This window comes from Myotis yumanensis, unplaced genomic scaffold (assembly GCF_028538775.1).
Source record: "Myotis yumanensis isolate MYYU_CA2020_CCGP unplaced genomic scaffold, mMyoYum1.0.hap1 SCAF_11, whole genome shotgun sequence".
In the NCBI taxonomy this organism is placed as follows: domain Eukaryota; kingdom Metazoa; phylum Chordata; class Mammalia; order Chiroptera; family Vespertilionidae; genus Myotis; species Myotis yumanensis.
This window is the reverse complement of record NW_027223762.1, coordinates 72,434,105-72,453,388: the sequence shown is the minus strand read 5'-3', so window position 1 is coordinate 72,453,388 and position 19,284 is coordinate 72,434,105. Positions and strand designations below refer to the sequence as shown.

General features: G+C 48.0%; 2 protein-coding genes across 4 annotated transcripts in view; both read left to right on the top strand.

Annotated features, from left to right (window-relative positions):
* The first annotated feature begins 6,070 nt into the window (after positions 1-6,070).
* LOC139020178 (inositol 1,4,5-trisphosphate receptor-interacting protein-like 1) lies at positions 6,071-10,353 on the top strand. The gene is made up of 2 exons (XM_070429935.1): positions 6,071-6,278; positions 7,322-10,353. Exon 2 carries the CDS (start codon positions 7,336-7,338, stop codon positions 8,992-8,994), a length of 1,659 nt encoding a protein of 552 aa, XP_070286036.1. The 5' UTR covers positions 6,071-6,278; positions 7,322-7,335; the 3' UTR covers positions 8,995-10,353.
* Positions 10,354-15,506: 5,153 nt separating this feature from the next.
* NCAPH (non-SMC condensin I complex subunit H) overlaps positions 15,507-19,284 on the top strand; it is a 44,418-nt gene continuing 40,640 nt past the window's right edge. The window contains exon 1 of one of the 3 annotated variants that reach the window (XM_070428556.1): positions 15,507-15,564. In XM_070428556.1, coding sequence (XP_070284657.1) covers positions 15,546-15,564 — 19 coding nt within the window. In that variant the 5' untranslated portion in view covers positions 15,507-15,545. Of the gene's footprint in view, positions 15,565-15,923; positions 16,255-19,284 lie in introns of those variants that run through there. The other 2 variants (XM_070428558.1, XM_070428557.1) reach the window with 2 other exon arrangements.

Here is a 19,284-nt window from a genome sequence, read left to right as displayed (position 1 = left end):
AGAGTTAAGTTAGGGTTTTTCAAAATGCTAACACACCGAGCTCAAATGGTTTGCCATCACTGCCCTAGCCCCAAACTGACACAGGATTGCCCAGAGTCCGGGCCTTGCATTTCTGTACCTGAAGACTTGTCACTTCATTTAGTTACCTCTCAAATATTTATCTGTGCACTAAACTCCATGAGCACTTTTAGGGACTCGGAGAAACAAGGTGCAATTAGAACCCTTGAGAAGTTTCAGTCTTATAGAAGAAATAAAACATACAAATAACTACAGTTAAAAAGCAGGATGCAGCCAGTGCCACAAGGGGGCATTGTGGGAGATCAGAGAAGTCACTTCGGATTTAGGAACCAGAGCGAAGCTTTGCAGATGTGTTATAAAGGCTGGCTAAGGTTTTAGTAGAGGTGAAGATTTCAGGGGGATACAGAAAAACAAAAGCGTGAAGTTGGGAAGACAGACATATCCCAAGAACTGTTAAGAGCTCAATTCAGCTGACTGTGGGGCAATGAGAAGAAAGGAATCATGGGATATAATTTAGAATCTCTCTCTTTTTTGTTTTTTAAATCCTCACCCTCGGATATTTTTAGAGAGAGGGAAAGACAGAGAAAAACATCGATGTGTGAGCCGAAACCGGTTTGGCTCAGTGGATAGAGCATCGGCCTGCGGACTGAAGGGTCCCAGGTTCGATTCCGGTCAAGGGCATGTACCTGGATTGCGGGCACATCCCCAGTGGGAGATGTGCAGGAGGCAGCTGATCGATGTTTCTCTCTCATCGATGTTTCTAACTCTCTATCTCTCTCCCTTCCTCTCTGTAAAATATCAATAAAATATATTTTTTAAAAAAAACAAAACATTGATGTGTGAGAAACACATCGATTGGTTGCCTCCTGTACCCGTCCTGACCAGGGTCCGGGCAGGGAGGAGCCTGCAACCGCAGTATTTGCCCTTGACTAGAATCGAACCCGGGACCCTTTGGGCTACATGACAACACTCTATCCACTGAGCCAAACCAGCTAGGGTAATTTAGAATCTGTTGAAAAAATGGCCCTAACTGGTTTGGCTCGGTGGATAGAGCTTAGCCTGCAGACTGAAGGGTCCCGGGTTCGATTCCAGTCAAGGGCATGTACCTTGGTTGCTGGTGGCACATCCCCAGTAGGGGGTGTGCTGGAGGCAGCTGATTGATGTTTCTAACTCTCTATCCCTCTCCCTTCATCTCTGTAAAAAAATCAATAAAATATATTTAAAAAATTAAATATGGAACTGCCATTTGACCGAGTATTCCCACTTCTAGGAATATAGCCTAAGAAACCCGAAACACCAATCAGAAAGGATATGTGCACCTCTATGTTCATAGCAGCACAATTTCCCTATGTTCATAACAGCACAATTTACAATAGCTAAGATCTGGAAACAGCCCAAGTGTCCATCAGTAGAGAAGTGGATAAACAAGCTGTGGTACATTTATACCATGGAATACTATGCAGCTGTACAAAAGAAGAATCTCTTACCCTTTGAAACAGCATGGAGAGACCTGGAGAGTATTATACTATGTGAAATAAGTCAGTCCGAAAAAGGCAAATGTTACATGAACTCACTCATATGTGGAATCTAAGTAACAAACTGATGAAAGGAGTAGATCCAGAGACATGGGAGCATGGCACAGAGTGTGGAATCTGGGAGGGAAGGCAGGAGAGGGTGGGTGGGTGGGAGGTAATAAACCAAAGACCTTGTGTGCATATATGCATAACCCATGGACACAGACAGTAGGGTGGTGTGGGTGGGGGTGGCGGGCGGCAGGGGACAGGCTTTAGGGGGTTAATGGAGGGGGGGAATGGGACAATATGTAATACTTTCAACAATAAAGAATTATTAAATAAATAAAAGTTATTAATAAGGCAAAAAAGAATATTTGTTTACAGTTCTGTTTGTCCTCCCCCCTATTTAACATGTTTTTGTTTTATTCATTTTTTAAAAAATTACTGAAGTAGAAATGAACATTGTAGCCAGTGAAGCAAGACAGAACATAAAAAGAAAAAAATAAAGTAAAAACACTTCTTCCTTCTCCCCATCTGGCCTCCATTGCACCCTTTCACACCTTCCACTTTTCCAAGTCAGCTGAGATTGTGTGACCTTGGGCACAACAGTTGTCGCGGCTGGATCAACCATTTGTCCTTTTGAAATAAAATTTATATATAATGAACACACGAACCTTGAGTGTAAAATTCTCAGAGCTTTGATGAACTCATATATCTGTGTAAACTCAACGCCTACTGCCGCAGAACATTATAGTTACCCCAGAAGTTTCCCTCCAGGCCCTTCTTAATCTCTGTACCTAGGGCTAATCACTGTTCTGATGTTTTTCTACCATAGATTAGTTTTTCCTATTACAATATTTCAATTTTTTAGAAAATAAGAGAAAAATGTAATGTGCATATTGCCAGGCATTGTTGTAGGTGCTTTATAAATATTAACCTCCTCACTCTTCATGTCAACCTTTCAGCATGGTAGTATCTTTCCTCCATTTTGCAGATGGAGAAATGAGACAGAAAGTGGCCAAACAGCCTGCCAAGGCCTCACAACTAAAGAGAGTGGGGCTGGGCTGCACAACCCACTGTTACCCACTCTTCGGCATCTTTCTGACCTAAGTAAACTCCAAAATGCTAGCAGCAGTTATCTTTGGGTGGCGGGGCTGTGATGATTTTTGTTTTCTTCCTTTATCTGTATTCATATGATCGGTCACTTCAGCAAAGAGCATGAAAACATCCAGTGTCACATGGGAACCATGTCTGTTAGTTGACAGATCTCAACGTAGGCAGATGAAAGGCAGGAAGTGACTACTTCTCCATGGGTTTCTGAATGTTTACTCCTCTTGAAATCACCATAGACTTTGTCTAAAGTGTAACATGTTTGCTCTGTATTTTGAAACTAATGGAGTACTTTAAGGTGTTAATAAAGATAAAATTCCTTTTTCTTTTTTAAAATTTTATTTTGGCCCTGACCGGTTTGGTTCAGTGGATAGAGCATCAGCCTTTGGACTAAAGAGTCCCGGGTTCGATTCCGGTCAAGGGCATGTACCTTGGTTGCGGGCACATCCCCAATAGGGGGTGTGCAGGAGGCAGCTGATGGATGTTTCTCTCTCATCGATGTTTCTTACTCTCTATCCCTCTCCCTTCTTCTCTGTAAAAAATCAATAAAATATATTTTTAAAAATTATTTGGATGGAAAACTACCATGTCCCATTGCTTGACGAAGGTAAGTTCCACCACAGTGGGGTCTAACCACTGCTACAATTTACTCATACGTCATTTGTGCACAATAACCAATTAACATGACTGACAAGGTGGCCCAATGACTTGATTTCCTATTACTCCCATTGACTAAACCAACAGTCATTTCACATCATGCTGAAGAAGAAAAAGCACAAAAAAATACAGGCTAACAAATGTCCAGTCTTTGTGTTTTTTTTTGTGATTGAAATGTTTAATAGTTCTCTAGCTTGTGGTCTCTAATTCTGTTTAACAACTAACTTCATTTCTGTGCAGATCATGAACTAGCAAATGTCTTCTAACCCCAAATACTTTTAAAACAAACCTGTATTTGACCACTTGGCTTTTAAAACCATTGGTTTGCACACTCTGAAATGTATTTTTTTCATTCCGACATTGTCATGTCATAAATGTTAAAATAATGGAGAATTTCATTATCATCACTTGAATGCTTAGTAGCAGCCTGTGGTCTGTTACTTTGCATTGCAAATTTATAAAGAGGGACTTTGGAACCTCAGTCATGGTCAGCCAGAAGGTAGTCTTTCCCTCCCTTGATTAAGCCAATGTTTGTGGAAGTACAGTCAAAGTTGTTTGAGGCCCCTTCTTCACTGCCACTGGGTAAGGAGGCCTGAAACTTGTTCTTTCAGCCAAAGAACTTCAGTTACTATCAAGAGATCACTCCTTCCTTTTCTCCTTGGGTGGTTGCCACAGGACAGAAGGCTGAGGCTCTTCCTGATATCTGAAGATCCTTTTCAGGGAAATCCATTCTGTTGGTGTTTCTTTTTTGTTGTTGTTTCTTTTTTAAAAAAAGAAATTATTGATTTCAGAGAGGAAGGGAAAGGGAGAGAGAGAGAGAAACATCAATGAGAGAGAATCATTGATCGGCTGCCTCCTGCATGTCCCCTCCTGGGACTCAAGCCCACAACCCTGGCATGTGCCCTTGTTCGGGAATCAAACTGTGATCTCCTGGTTCACTGAGCCACGCTGGCGGGGACTATTGGTGTTTCTTTTCTTTTCTTTTTTTTTTTTACTTTTTAAAAAAATTTATTTTACTATTTTTCTGTTTGTTTTTCTTTTTCTTTTAAAAAAATTCTTTATTAGTTAAGGCATTACAAATGTGTCCTCATCCCTCCCCCCCACCCCTCCACTCATGCTCTCATCCCCCTGTTGTCCATGTCCATTGGTTTGGCTTATATGTATGCATACAAGTCCTTTGGTTGATCTCTTCCCCTTGCCCCCTCGCTCCCCTACTTTCCCTCTGGGGATTAATATTCTGATCGCTGTTTCTCTGTCTTTGGATCTGTCCCTGTTCATCAGTCTATGTTGTTCTCTATATTCCACAAATGAGTGAAATCATGAGGTATTTATCTTTCTCTGACTGGCTTATTTCACTTAGCATAATGCTCTCCAGTTCCATCCATGCTGTTGCAGAAGGCAAGAGTTCCTTCTTTTTTACCGCAGCGTAGTATTCCATTGTGTAGATGTACCACAGTTTTTTAATCCATTCATCTACTGATTGTCACTTAGGCTGTTTCCAGATCTTAGCTATGGTGAATTGTGCTGCTATGAACATAGGAGTGCATACATCCTTTCTGATTGGTGTTTCTGGCTTCTTGGGATATATTCCTAGAAGTGGGATCACTGGGTCAAATGGCTATTGGTGTTTCTTAATGTTAATCCTAAGGCTTGTCCCACCTCCACACTTCATAAATTTCTCTCTTATACACCCATCTCATAAGCAGAGCTACCATAGGTTTAGAATTCTTTTTTTTTTTAAATATGTTTTTATTGATCTTAGGGAGAGGAGAAGGGAGAGGGATAGAGAGATAAAAACATGGACTGCTTCCTGGAGCCCCCAACCCGGGCATGTGCCTGACCTGGAATCAAATGGGTGACCTCTTGGTTCACATGGGTCCACACTCAACAACTGAACCACCAGGCCAGAGTGGTTAGAATTCTTATTCCCAAAAGGTGGGGGGAGAGGATGGGGGAGAAGGGGTTGGAAGAGGTTTTTTGGGGAAAAATTGGAGGACCTATGTAATACTTTCAACAATAAAGATCGAAAAGAATTATTATTCCCACATGGCTAGTGAGTGGCAAGCAAGGCCTCAAGCCAGGTCTTTGGGTGCTGTGTGGCGGGTCCAACATGAGAGCCAGGAGGAGCCGGGGAGAAGCACCTGAGACTAGGGCTGGGCTGGGAGTGATGCTGACACCACACCTCTTGTACCATTTCTGGGCAGGCCCCAAGTGGAAAGGACGTTCTCCGCGTCGATTCCACCATCACCCTTACACCTAAATTCGTATGTTCTCCACGGAACCGATTTGAGTGAAGCAGTGACCCCTGGCGCCAGTTCAGGGGGCTGAGCAGCTGCGGCGTGAGCGCCCCGTTATGGGTCTGGGGCCGCCAGCTCTGCGCTCTGCGAGCAAATACTTGGCAGACGGGGCCCCGACAGAGGGTGCGTGGGCGCGACGAAGGTCACATCTGCCCCAAGGTGGGCTCAGTTGCACGCTCCGCGGCCGGGGTTGGTGGGAGAGGCTGGGCGGGGCGGGGTCTGGAGGAGGCTGGCATGAGCCTAGACGGCGCTGGGCGTGGCCTGGACGGCGGGGCGGGGCGGGGCGGGGCCTGGACGGCGCGGGGCGGGGCCTGGACGGCGGGAGTTGCTGGGCGGGACCTGGGCGGGGCGCGGCGGGACCTGGGCGGGGCGGGGCGGGGCCTGGACGGCGAGAGTTGCTGGGCGGGACCTGGGCGGGGCGGGGCGGGGCCTGGACGGCGGGAGTTGCTGGGCGGGGCTGGCGCCCATGGAACCGCGCGCAGCACCTTGGGGTCTCAGCGGCTGGCTGCGCACAGACTCCGGACACTCGAACAGACATGCTGTGCTCCCCGGGAGAAGGACATGGGGCCACTCCCGCGGGCGGACCCGGCGAAGAGCCAGGAGCCTCCACGCTGCCGGGAAGTAGGCGGGAGCGGTCAGGCCGAGCTGTCTCTTTGAGACCGTGTTCCCGCTGACACCGACGGTGAGGAACCCAGCCCCAGGTCCCCGGAAAACCCTAGAGGATGGGCATTTGAGTATTCAGGTCTCTGGGCGTGGGATTTTGGGAGGTTATGAATGGGGGGGGCACCCTGCTTTGAGTCAAAGCCCCAGGTACCTTGTAAATTTTAACAGGGCTCAGGTGAGCCCGAGCAAGGCCAAGTTCCAAAGGGAAGAGAGGACCCCGTCTGGTCTCAGGGCCCACTCGGGGCTTGTCCTTCACGATCTTGGTAAGCCCAGCCAGCTTGTGAATTAGTGGGTGAATACAGGAAGCTCCAGGCCTCGGTGGTGGGTGGGGAGGCAGAGGAACCAACTACTGTCAGCTGTTCTTCACGGTTTCCTGAGCTGCTGAGAGGTGCAGCTTTGCCTGCCTATGGGCCCCAATGAGGCAGCAGCACCCCCCTTAGGACCTCAGAGCACAGCAGCAGGCTGTGGAGAGGTGGCTGAGCACTGTGCCTCCCTGGTACCCACTGGGAGTTGGGCCACTGGCACCAGGGAGAAGAGGCTGGGTTGTTTGATGACAGTGGGGGCAGAATTGAGGATTGTGAAGTCATAGTGTAATGGGATGCTACAGGTGGGGCCTGGGGCGGACTGCCTGGCGAGAGAAAGGTACTGCCCAGGCAGACCAGTGCTTCTGCTGGTGGAAGGGAGCCTCTGGGATCAGCAGGGCACACCTGGTTCCCATGGTGGACTGATGAATTGGGTAAGGCCACCCTACCACAAAGATCCCTCTCCCCATCCTTACACAGGCAGGAAAGCAGTCCCATGCCAGTCTGGAAGCCTAAATACCACCCACGCCATGGGGAAGGAAAGCAGTAGAGAGACTGAGTGGCATATCCTGCTGCCCCCTTCCTCCCAAACTTCCTCCTGGGCAGACCCCCCAGGCTCTGCCCAACCCCAGCTCTGTGAGTGTTCTGTTTGTCCTGGGTAGTTGGCTTCCAGGATTTAGGGTTCCAGGGCTCTGGGAATATGCACTGGGGAACAGATGAGTCCTGAGGATTACCACTGACCCCACCCCTACTTCTCCAGATGCAGAGGCCTCCATGGCTGTGCTAAGCCTTCTGTTCTTGGCAGTGATGTATGTTGTTCACCACCCGCTGATGGTCAGTGACCGCATGGACCTGGACACACTAGCCAGAAGTCGGCAGCTGGAGAAGCGCATGAGTGAGGAGATGCGCCAGTTAGAGATAGAGTTTGAAGAGAGAAAGCGAGTCGCTGACCAGAAGCAGAAGGCAGAGAACTTCTGGAGAGGAGACACATCCAGTGACGAGTTAGTGCTGGGAAGGAAGGACATGGGGTGGCCGTTCCAAGACGAGGGCCAGGAGGGACCGCTCAGCTGGATGCTGGGAAACCTGTGGAATGCTGGCCTCTTTTGCCTTTTTCTCATCTTCGAGCTTCTGCGACAGAACATGCAGCACGAGCCGGCCTTTGATTCCAGCAGTGATGAGGAAGAGGAGGAAGTCCGGGTGGTGCCTGTCACCTCCTACAACTGGCTCACCGACTTCCCTTCACAGGAGGCCCTGGAATCCTTTTACAAACACTATGTCCAGAATGTCATCCGTGACCTGCCCTGCACCTGCGAGTTTGTGGAGAGCTTTGTGGACGACCTCATTGAAGCCTGTCGGGCACTCAACCGCCAGGTGATCAGCCCCCAGGAGGCTCGCCCACAGCTGGAGGACTGCCTGGGCATCGGGGCTGCCTTTGAGAAATGGGGAACCATCCATGAGACCCAGAAATTTGATATCCTGGTGCCCATTGTTCCGCCCCAGGGCTCCACGTTTGTGCTGGAGATGAGGGATCCATCCTTAGGCCGCCGCTGTGGCAGTGTGCTGGTGGAGTCAGAATGTGTGTGCAAACGTGAGAAGCTTCTGGGTGATGTGCTGTGCCTGGTGCATCACCACAAGGACCACTCGGCCCTCTTGGGCATGTGCAACAGCTCCATCAAAGCAACCCTCTGCACTGGCTCCCACCTGGACGTGTGCAAGACCGTACAGTGGTTCCGGAACATGGTGGGCAACGCCTGGGCTCTCGTGGCCCACAAGTATGACTTTCAGCTCAGCCTCCCACCGTCCACCACATCCTGCAAGCTCAGGCTGGACTATCGCTCAGGCCGCTTTCTCTCAATCCGCTTGGTCCTGGGGGTGCAACGGGAAGACACTTTGGTCTACCTGGTGAGTCGGGCCCCTGACCAGGAACAGCTCACTAGTGTGGACTGGCCCGAGTCCTTTGCAGCCTGTGAGCACTTGTTCCTGAAGCTGGTAGGGCGTTTTGCTCCAGAGAATACCTGCCACCTCAAGTGCCTCCAGATCATTTTAAGTCTCCAGGACCTTCAGAGCTCACCCCAGGGAGCATCCCGTCCCATCCTGACCTCTTACCACTTCAAAACAGCCCTCATGCACCTGTTGCTGTGGCTGCCCCTCACGGACTGGCAGCACAGCATGCTCTCCCAGCGGCTCCAGGACATCCTCTGGTTCTTGGGCCGTGGCCTCCAGCAAAGGTCCCTCCATCATTTCCTCATTGGTAACAACTTCCTGCCCCTGACCATCCCGATCCCTAAGAAATTTCGGAATGCCGAGCCTGTCAATCTCTTCCAACACCTGGTGCTAAACCCCATGGCACACTCACAGGCACTGGAAGAGTTCCACAACCTTCTGACCCGAGTGAAAGCTCTGCCTTGTACCCCGTTGGCTGGGGCACATTAATGTAAAGGCCATTAATAAAGGGGAGAAGGTATTTGTGATTCAGGCTGCAAAAGAGTGTATTTTTCAGATACACCAGTGGCATATATGACTTTATCTTGTGAGTAGGGGTTATGATAGATTACGACATTTTAAGGAGTGTGTGAAGTGGTCACAAAGATGGGGTCCCAGTGGGTCTTCTGAGTTTTTCTTCTCCTGACTTAACTTGCAACATGACCCACAGAGAGATCAGGGAAACGGATGTTGTGGGAGAATCTTGCTGCTAAAGAGTTAGATCCAGAGGTGGCTTGGGAAGTCGTGTTTTGTATCAACACTGGAAGTGAAAGAATACCTCCATTCCAGCTTACTACTCATATTTTAGGAGCTAATTTTTCAGACTTTCACTATTTGAAGATACAACCAAGATGTTTATTTTCTGTTTTCTTAATTTAGCCCAATCTTTATATGTCAGTATAGTTGTTTTTAACGCATCTGAGAAAATTCCAATACTACCCAAATAATTTATTAGCATTGATTCACAAATATTAAGTCAATAGTGACCTGTCCCATAATTGAGGTAATGTGTTTACTTAAAGAGCAACATCTGATGACCTTCTCAATGCCTGGATGCAGCCTTATAAAACCCTTAACAAGGATGATCTTTTGGGGGCTTTGAGATGAATAATTGTTGTTTCTGTAGGGAGCCACTTGTTTGGTGAATGGAAAGAAGTCCTAGCTACCATGTGTAGCTCTGCTTTTTCCCAGTCTGGTAATGCCTTTGTATTCTCTTTTCAAAGATGAGAGGCATTATTTGAACTATATTTGCGGTTTTGCAAAACAAGGTCATAACAACTGACCACTGGCAGGGCTGGACTGGAAGGACTATGAAGCAGTCCAACTCAAATAAAGTCGAGATTCCAGAGATGTGATCAATGTATTTTTCTGTGGGCATCCTGAGGAGGAGTGTTAAGAAATGTGAAAATAGCTGTGGGTGTGGTTGTTTTGGAAATCCAATGCTGTACCTTCCTTGAAAGCCTGGAAGATCTGCTCAGAGGAGGACCTGGCCCCACGTTTAACTTGACCTAGGTGGGGTTAAGATGTTGGCCTTATGGGCTTTGGTTGTAGAATCCACACCCTCCACCAAGCAGAAATAAATTACAGGTGTCCCAGAAACTAATGCCAGTCAATATTTGGGGCTCCCTCTGCTCAGTAGCTACTGTTGTTTGCTGGTATCTGCCAGGTACTGCTTTCAGGTTAAGATGCAGTGATGGTTGGTTCCATGCTGGTGGGATTTTGATGTTTTAAAATATCCATATGCTTTTTGTTTAGAAAATAATTTACTGGTGTTTCCTTCTAAATCAATAAATGAGGCTATTTTCTGAATCTGTTGGAATCTGTACAATAACACATATAGCAGATCAGCATTCTCACAGCCTGTTCCCAAAAAGTTCATGTTACCCTGATGGCTCATCCAGCACACCCTGGTGTTTCTCAGCATACCTGGAACCAGTCTGCCCTGTGGTTTCCCAGTGGCCTGGCCAGCAGCCAGGAAATAATAATTCAGAATGTTAAGGAATACCTAAGTCATTCATTTTCATGGGGCCCAAACCAAAATATCAGCCAAATTGAAAGATCTTAGTGGCTACAAACAACGTAAGTTCTAGAGGGCATAAATCTGTCAGGCAGTGAGAAGTTGGTATGAAGTTCTAGCACTGGGGTTTCCAGTGTAGTAAGAGGCCAGAAAGAAAACAAAGTATGAACAGGCAGAAGACCACAAAGGGAACAGCACAGCTTGGGTGGGGCAGTAGATGTAAGAGAGAGTATAGCAAAAACAAGTAGTGGGAAGAATGGAGCTGTAGTGCTTTGGGAATACTCACAATGAAAGGGGAAACCAGATATTTAAGAAGCTGAGCTTCTAAAACAATACTGGCTGGCACCCAGGATAAAACAGCAGTCACAGTAATGAAAATAGTAGCATTCATTGAGCATTGCCAATGTTCTAAATGCACTGTTCTAAACACTTCACATCTGGTAACTCATTTAATCCTCACACGAACACCCCATGAAGTTGGTGCTTTATCTTCTCCATTTTACCAATGAGATAACAGGCTCAGAAAGAGCACACAATTTTCCCAGGTCACAGCTGGTAAACAGCAGAGCCTGGAGGGAAGTACCTGTCCCAGCAACTTCCCAGCAGGAGTCCAACAACACGTAGGGCTTAAAGTTATTTGAAAAGCAAAAGGCACTGTATTAATTTTAAGCCAAAGGGTGGTATGTTGTTTGGAAATTCCAGAAGACAGAAATTATTGGTTCTTAGCCCAGTCTTTAGGAGGTCAGGAATTTTATATCACATACAAAATTAAAGGCATTTGCTCAGAGGCCAAAATGAATGTAAAGCCATTTTAACTATGTGTCCTTTGAGCCCCAGTGACAATATATTTTATATTATAAGCCAGCTGCAAGCTGGAAGGTCAGGGCAAATTTGAAGCCAAAAAATTGCTTGTTCAGGTAACTAGTTGATAACACTATTGTTCCTCACCTAAACTGAGGCTGTTTGCTTTTATTCGGGGGAAGCAGAACCTCGAAATGAGGAAGACCAATGGCCTCAACATTGCTTTTCTGCTGAGAAGGAATGGGGGAGGGGCCCCACTACTTTACTTTTGTACAGACAGGGTAATTGAGTTTTGCACACCATTGACACCACTGATAAATCATTCAGTCTTTTTGCACCCTCTGTACTCCTAATCCCCCAAAACAAAAGATGGGCTGGGAGTGGGCGGTGAATGAGCTGACTGCAATCATACAGAGCAGGATGTGGAGCTGGCCCCTTCCTCCCAACACATGGCACCCCGAGCAACCAGCTCAGGAGGCTCCATTATAACCACAGAACAGATGCATGCCTCACCTAATGGGTCACCTAGTAGCCTTCCTTTGCCAGGAGTTCCAAGCCAGTTCTTCAGAGGCTCCTGATTCTGTGCCACCTATCACCCGGCAACACCCAATGCTCTTAGTTGGTGCAGACATGGAATCCAGAGGCTCACTCTCCTGGACCCTAGTGCATACTGACCCCATGTGCTCACTCATGGGAGTTTAGTCTGTTACTAATTCCTCATAAACCCCAGTGAAATGGGGTATTCTCATCACTGTTTTATTTTTATTATTTTTAATATCTATTTATATTGATTTCAGAGAGGAAGTGGGAGAGAGAAACATCAAGGATGAGAGAGGATCATTGATCAGCTGCCTCCTGCACGCCCCCTACTGAGGACAGAGCCCAAAACCCAGACATGTGCCCTTGACCAGAATCAAACCCAGAACCCTCCAGTCCTCAGGTGGATGCTCTATCCACTGAGCCAAACTGGCTAGGGCTATTTTTTTTAAAAACATGTTTTTATTGATTTCAGAGAGGAAGGGAGAGGAAGAGAGAGATACAAATATCAATGATGAGATAATCATTGATCAGCTGTTTCCTGCACACCCTCCAACTGGGGATGGTGCTCACAATCCCGGCATGTGCCCTGACCGGGAATTGAACTGTGACCTCCAGGTTCATAGGTCAACGCTCAACCACTGACCCACACCATCCAACCAGCTGGGCTCATCACTGTTTTATAAATGGGGAAGAAAATGGGGCTCAGAGAGGTTAAGATGCCCAATTTAGGATTTAAACTTATCTTCCAATGTCCCTCATTCAATACGTATTTAAGTGCTTGCTGTGCCCAGGGCTAGCACCAGGCCCTGGGAAAACAGGTGAGCAAGGACACCGCTTCCTCTTCATGGAATTGACAGTCTAGGGAGGGGATTGACATGAAATAGTCACCCCAGCAGATGTAAAATTTCAGAGGTGACAAGTTCTGCTAAAGCCTCCAGTACAGACACCTGAGTATATCAGGGAAGGTCTCCCTGAAGAAGTGATGTGACCTCATTGGGTGAAGATGGGATGAAGAGGATCCTATGTGGACATGGCATGCGCAGAGGCGCTGTGCTGGAAGTGGGCATGGTGAGGACCATTCTGAAAGAAGGCCCAAGAGACTGGAGGGCAGGGAGCAAAGGGAGGCAAGATGAGGCTGGAGAGGCTGCAGGGATGGGACCCTGCAAGACCTTGTAGACCACTTTAAAAGTTCCCAGAGCAGTGGAATTTTTTAATGTGCAGGGACTAAAAAAAATTAATACTTTCCCTCCCACCTTCTAAGTCCTTCTAACTAGGCTAGTAATCAAATGAACAGAGACAGATTAACAGAGAAAAATGTTTAATACATGTTCCTGGGAATTCACACAAGCATGAAAAGTTCAAAGACACTGTTGAGGCAACATTCAATATATATGACATTTTTGGACAAAGGAGAAAAGGGGTTGGTGAATGGGTAAAATGGGCGATTTACAGGTGGTTGAGGAAGAGTGGATTATACGAGGCAGGAAAATTCTTGCCAGGCAATTCAGAAACAATGGGACATGGGGTATCTAGCTAACAGGCCTGGAGTCTTCCTGACTAAAGCTAGGGTGAAGATTTTTAAGATGATTAAGCCAAGACTCCCTTCCTAAAGCAGATCTTTCTGTCTGAATTTCTTAGTCAGCAAAAGAGTAAGGGTCAAAGGTTCTGAGTCTTGTTTCTCAATTAACAGCTTAAAATCAATATCCCAAAAAGTCAGCTTAAGGGTGGCAAAAATTTGGTTCCCTTCAAACGGTTTTAGACTTTGGGGGAAAAGTAACAGGTCAGATTTGTACTTAGCAACCACCACCCTGGACCCAAAGGAAGCGGGGTCAGCAGGTGTGGGGTTGCTGCAGACCTGCCAGGTGGGACAAGGAGAGACACACGACTGAAGAGATGTTAAGGGGGAAAAGAGAACTCAATGATTGTCTGTGGAGTGAGAGGGAGGCGCCAGGATGGCTCCTGGGTGGCTGGTTTCATTTGTGGAGACGAAGAAGTGAAGAAGCTTCCCCCATTGCCTTAGGCGAAAGATTTGGTGGGCACTGAGAGAACAAGCTCATGCAAAATAAATAAGTTATATATATATATATATATATATATATATATATATACACACACACACACATATATATGTATATACACACACACATATATATATGTATACACACACACACACACACACACAGACACATAGGCTTAAAAAGTAGTTTTCAACAAAGGGTAGCACTTTTTTGGTTGCCAAACTGACTGAGGGGCACTGATGGCATGTGGCAGGTGTCAGGGTCACCGAAGGAGGAATGTTTGAGGCCAAAAGGAGTAAAAATTATGAATTTATTAGGTCATCTGGACACCAGGTGGGCTGGCCCCCAACATGGCGCCAGGGACGGGGAGGGAGAGGTTTTAAAGGACTGGAGGCCGGCTTGGACTGGAGGCCGGCTTTTCCTGGCGGGGAATTCTCTGGGCGGGTCTGGACCCTGGGAAGGTCCGGAGGGGAAGGACAATGGCCTTCGCAAGTGGAATGGGACATGGAATGTGGTCTTGGTGAGAGGGAATGACCTTTCGAAGTGGCCTAAAGGTCAGTTCCCAGGAGAGGGGTATCCATTTAGTTACTCGATCACCGTTCCCAGCAGGCAAACGTGTCAGGGTGACGAAGAGCTGTACACAGAGGGCCGGATCCCACACCAGGAACCGTCCCGTCCTGAGGCCATGCACCGGGCGGAGAAACACTGTGCGAGGCCAGCTGTGTGGTAGGAACGCGGGAGGCCCGGGGGCACTCCGAGGAGCTGCCCGGCCTTTCCTCCGCAGGTCTAGGCCTCGGGTGAGGCAGAGCCAAGGGAGCGGCCGCACAGTGCATCCGCCTCACGTTCCTTTAGTTAATCCTCACCCCAGGATATTTTCCCATTGATTTTTAGAGAAGGTGGGAGGAAGGGAGGGAGGGAGGGAGGGGGAGAGAGAGAGAGAGAGAGAGAGAGACAGACACACACACACACACACACACACACGCATCCATTGGTTGCCTCTCCCACGCGCCTCGACCTGGGCACACCGGCTAGGACCCGCCTCACTTTCGACATTAACTTTTTTTAAAAAGGGGATTGGAGGGAGAGAACCAGGAAGCTTTTCACGAGAATTTGAACAAAAACGATGGCCTTCATTTAGAAAATGTGTATAAGACATTGTGCATCTGTCCTTCCCGCCTGGAAGGCTCGCTGCGGGCCGGCTCCCTCTCACCTGCGTCCCCCGCCCCGCCCCGGGCCCGCGCTGCCCTCACAGTTCAGGGACAGGCACCTCGCTCCAGGGAATCCGCTCTCCCCTCTGAATCCCGGGAAAGCAGAGCCTTCGCCCGCCTGCTCCACGCTGGGATCCCCGCGCCCGGTGCTCGAAAAGAGGGAGTTCACACTGTTCCGGGGGTGTCCACGGACCCCTCAGTCAGCCCCCGGGACCGAGCCTGGACACCACCTCCCTGGGCTGGTCCCACCAGCGCCTCCCGAATGCGGCTCGCCCCGCCCCCCCCACCTCGGCGGACCGGGTTGTCTGCGCAGGCGCGCCCCCGCCCCGCCCACCGGTGACGTCAGCGCGACCGTTAACGGCCCTCAGTCGTGTCGGCGCGCGATTTAAAAGCAGTTGAGCAGCTGCGACGGGCAGGATGGGACCTCCGTGCCCAGGTGAGGCCGGGCGTGCGGAGGCGCCGCGGGGAGGCCCCGGCGCGAGCGAGGGTCCCGCGGGCAGGGTCGGGGTCTGGCCTGAGCGGGACTGCGGTGCTCTCGGCCCAGTCGGTGCCTCAGCTCTCCTTCGGCCGCGGGGCCAGGCGCGCGGGGCGGGAGGAGGGAGGGCGGGCGAGAGCCCTCCGCCAATCAGGACGCGGCCTCGGGGCGTCCGCTCACTTCGCGGGCGGAAACCCTGCTGCCCCGGGTGCCTCCACGGTGCTGGCGTCTCCGCTTCCCAAAGGCCTTTTTCTTGGAAGGCGCCTTAGAAGCGTCTTGGCTACCGCTGCATGCTTAACACGCTTGTATTCAATTTTACCTTCATTCCTCAAGTATTGAGTGCTCCTTGTGGGCCAGACGCAGAGACACAGTAAAGAACAAAATCAGTAAGATTCCAAGCTACTGTATTCTAGCTGGGGAGACAAACAAACGAACTAATTTACAGGTGAGACCGAAACCGAGTGCTGTGATTGAGGATAGCGGGGGGAGGGGGGCGCTTTAGATTAGGATTGAGCCCTTAGCAAGGGACTGGGAAACGTATTTCAGGCAGAGGAGCAAGTGCAAAAAAAGAAAGGAAAAGGGGCTAGCAGGAACGAGCCTGGCTTGACCGAGGACCGGACATGGTGACGAAACAGTAAGCAGGTCTCTCAGGTGAGCAGGGCCTCTGTCGGTCTTGGTAAGACATTTGGGAATTTAGGGTTATGTTTAGACCTGGTAAATGGCTTACCTCAGAGACAGCCAGGTGGAGGGAAGGGGTCGGTAAACACTTGGATAGGAGGTTGCCATTCAGGGGAAATGATAGGGCCACTCAGGGAAGTGATGGCCTGAGGAATAAGTTTGGGTATCATCATCATAGATCGTAAAACCGTGGGAACAGGTGAAGAGCCTGTAGAGGAAACTACAGGCCGACATTTAGGAGCTGGATAGAAGGAAGAAAGTTACAGAGGACCAAAGTGTTTCAAGAAACGGGGTTGCCAGCTGCTTCAAATGCTGCTGAATCTCAAGAGTGATGAGGCCTGAAAAGTGCTGGACTTGGTGACCTGACAGTTGTAGGTGATCAGTAATAGTTTTCATAAGGTGGTGGGGGTGGGGGCCAGACTAGAGGGAGCTGAACACGAGTAGGAGGTGAGGAAGGGGATGCAGAAAGTGTTCTTTGAGCTCAGTAACCCTGATGCATGATGTCAAAAGCGGTGCGAGAATCAGAATGTTCAAGAACTGAAGTGTGCCTCTAATCCCCATCCTGAGTCTCCCTCTTAGACAAATTCCTTCTTCAGTGCTTCCTATTTCTGTTCTCTTCTCCCAAGGTCCAGCTCCTTCCTTACCTTGCAGTGCCCACATCTAAATAGTCACAAGCTCCCTTGATTCAGTCTCTAGAAATGTCTCTTACCTCCTTCCTTCCTGTTTTTACTTTCTTTTTCTTTTGTTTTGATCTCAGCTGAGAGTTATGTTAATCACTCTTCAGCTTGTGGGAAGCTATCAGGGAACATGTGAAGTTCTTGTATGTTTCCTTTTTAAATTTCTAATCACTCCATTTTCCTTCCCCTTACATGGGCAAACCATTCAGTGTTTATTATGTATCATTATTTTTAATGTGTTCCTATAAAATATGTGTTATAATGTACATATGGATTTTTTTAATATCATGAATTCTGAACCATCTGAGATACACATTCTTATTCTCATCTAGAGGATGAAGAAGCAAATGCTTAGGGCATGCACTTGTTTAGAATTTTTCCAGCTGGTAAGTGATGGAGCCGGGGGTTTGAAAGCAAGCCTTCTGTTTCTTACATTTGGAAACATTCTTCCAAGATCTCTGTTTCCTCATCTCTCCCTTCCAGTGATCTTGCTTCTCCCAATCATAATAGGTCTCAGCACTCACACCTAGACCTCGTCTTTATCAATAGCTGCACTACTCTACAATCTCAATTTTAAGACCCCATTTCTCAATACCACTCCTATCTTTCCAACTCACTCCCTCTTGTTCCCCGACTCCAACAATCTTCTGATGGCCCAGCAGACCCAATATTCACTTCACTGTCCCTCACTTCCCTCATGACCTTGTTCCTGCCTTACTTAGCTTACATTCCACTGTCAGTCTATAATCACTCCCTTTCATACACCTGCAACCCCTTGCCCTCTTCTTGCTTTCTTACACTTGCTTGACTAAGTCACAACCCTGGTTAATTCCAACTTTGCTACTCTGCCCAGTGCACCGGATGGCCAAGGGGACCCCAAGGCTATTCAGCAGTCATGCTTTATTTTCTGATTCACCCACTCCTCTCCTAGATCAGTGGTAAGCAAACTCATTAGTCAACAGAGCCAAATATCAACAGTACGACGATTGAAATTTCTTTTGAGAGCCAAATTTTTTGAACTTAAACTATATAGGTAGGTACATTGTTATTAACTTAATTAGGGTACTCCTAAGGCTTAGGAAGAGCCACACTCAGGGGGCCAAAGAGCCGCATGTGGCTCGAAAGCTTCAGTTTGCCGACCACTGTGATTATTTCATTCCTTCCTTTTTCTTGTGAAATCTCTTCCCCAATCCTTATACTTAATTGTGGAGTTTTTGGTTTTAGCTTGCTTCCTATTTTTATAAGAAAAGACAAGCAATCAGAAGAGATGATCCAGCCCAAGACTGTTTTGCTCAGTGGTTAAAGGCTCAGCCTGCGGACCAGAGGGTCTCAGGTTTGATTCCAGTCAGGGGCACATACCTCCGTTGCAGGCTCAATCCCCAGAGGGGTTGGGGCCCCTGTGGGAGGCAACCAATCTATGTGTGTCTCTCACATTGATGTTTCTCTCTCTGCCCCTCCTCCCCCTTCCATTCTCTCTAAAAATCAATAGAAAAATATCCTTGGGTGAGGATTAAAAAAAAAAGAGAGAACATCCAAAGTCCACCATGGAATCTGCTCCCCTGTCCGCAGTTGTGCCTGTGCTCTCCACCCTCCTGTTGCTGTGGATGGGTTCTATGTGCTCTCAGCAGAGGAACCTCTTTAACTGCTTGGGTACTTTGGTCAGCAACTTTTACTCCCTGTAAATAATGCCCCCCCCCCCCCCCCCCCCCGCATCTGGAACCTGTGAATGTGTTACCTTACATGTAAAAGGACTTTGTAGATTAAGGATCCTGAGATGGGAAGATTATCCTGGACTATCTGAATGGGCCCAATGTAATCACAATGATTCTTACTAGTGCAAGAAGGATACTGAAGACAGAAACAAGAGGTTGGAGTGATGGGAGGGAAGGGACCCCCAAGCTAAGGAATGAATGTAGGTGGTCTCCAGAAGCTGAAAAGGCGCAGAAACAGATTCTTCCTAAAGCCTCCAAAATGAATGCAACCCTGCTGACATCTGAATTTTATACTTGAGTCTAGAACTGCAAGAGAATACATTTGTGTCATTTTAAACCACCAAGTCTGTGGTAATTTGTTATAGCAGCAGTAGGAAACTAATACAATCTTTTTGTTTTATTCTTTCTACCAACCTGGAATTTTTCCCCCCATCTTAAATTAAAATTACTTTCTTGACCTCACTTGCCTTTAAACTTCCTCCCTCCCATTTCTCTCCTTCCTTTTACAGCATAAGTCCTTGAAAACCTTGTCTCATTTGCTGTTTCCAGTTTCTTCCATCTACTCTCGAATCTCTGCTCTTTTGACTTTTTCTCTTTCCCCTGCCACTCTAGGG

Bases quoted from the DNA above. Each gene is read 5' to 3' on its own strand.
- LOC139020178 (XM_070429935.1), top strand. From the start codon at position 7,336: ATGGCTGTGCTAAGCCTTCTGTTCTTGGCAGTGATGTATGTTGTTCAC.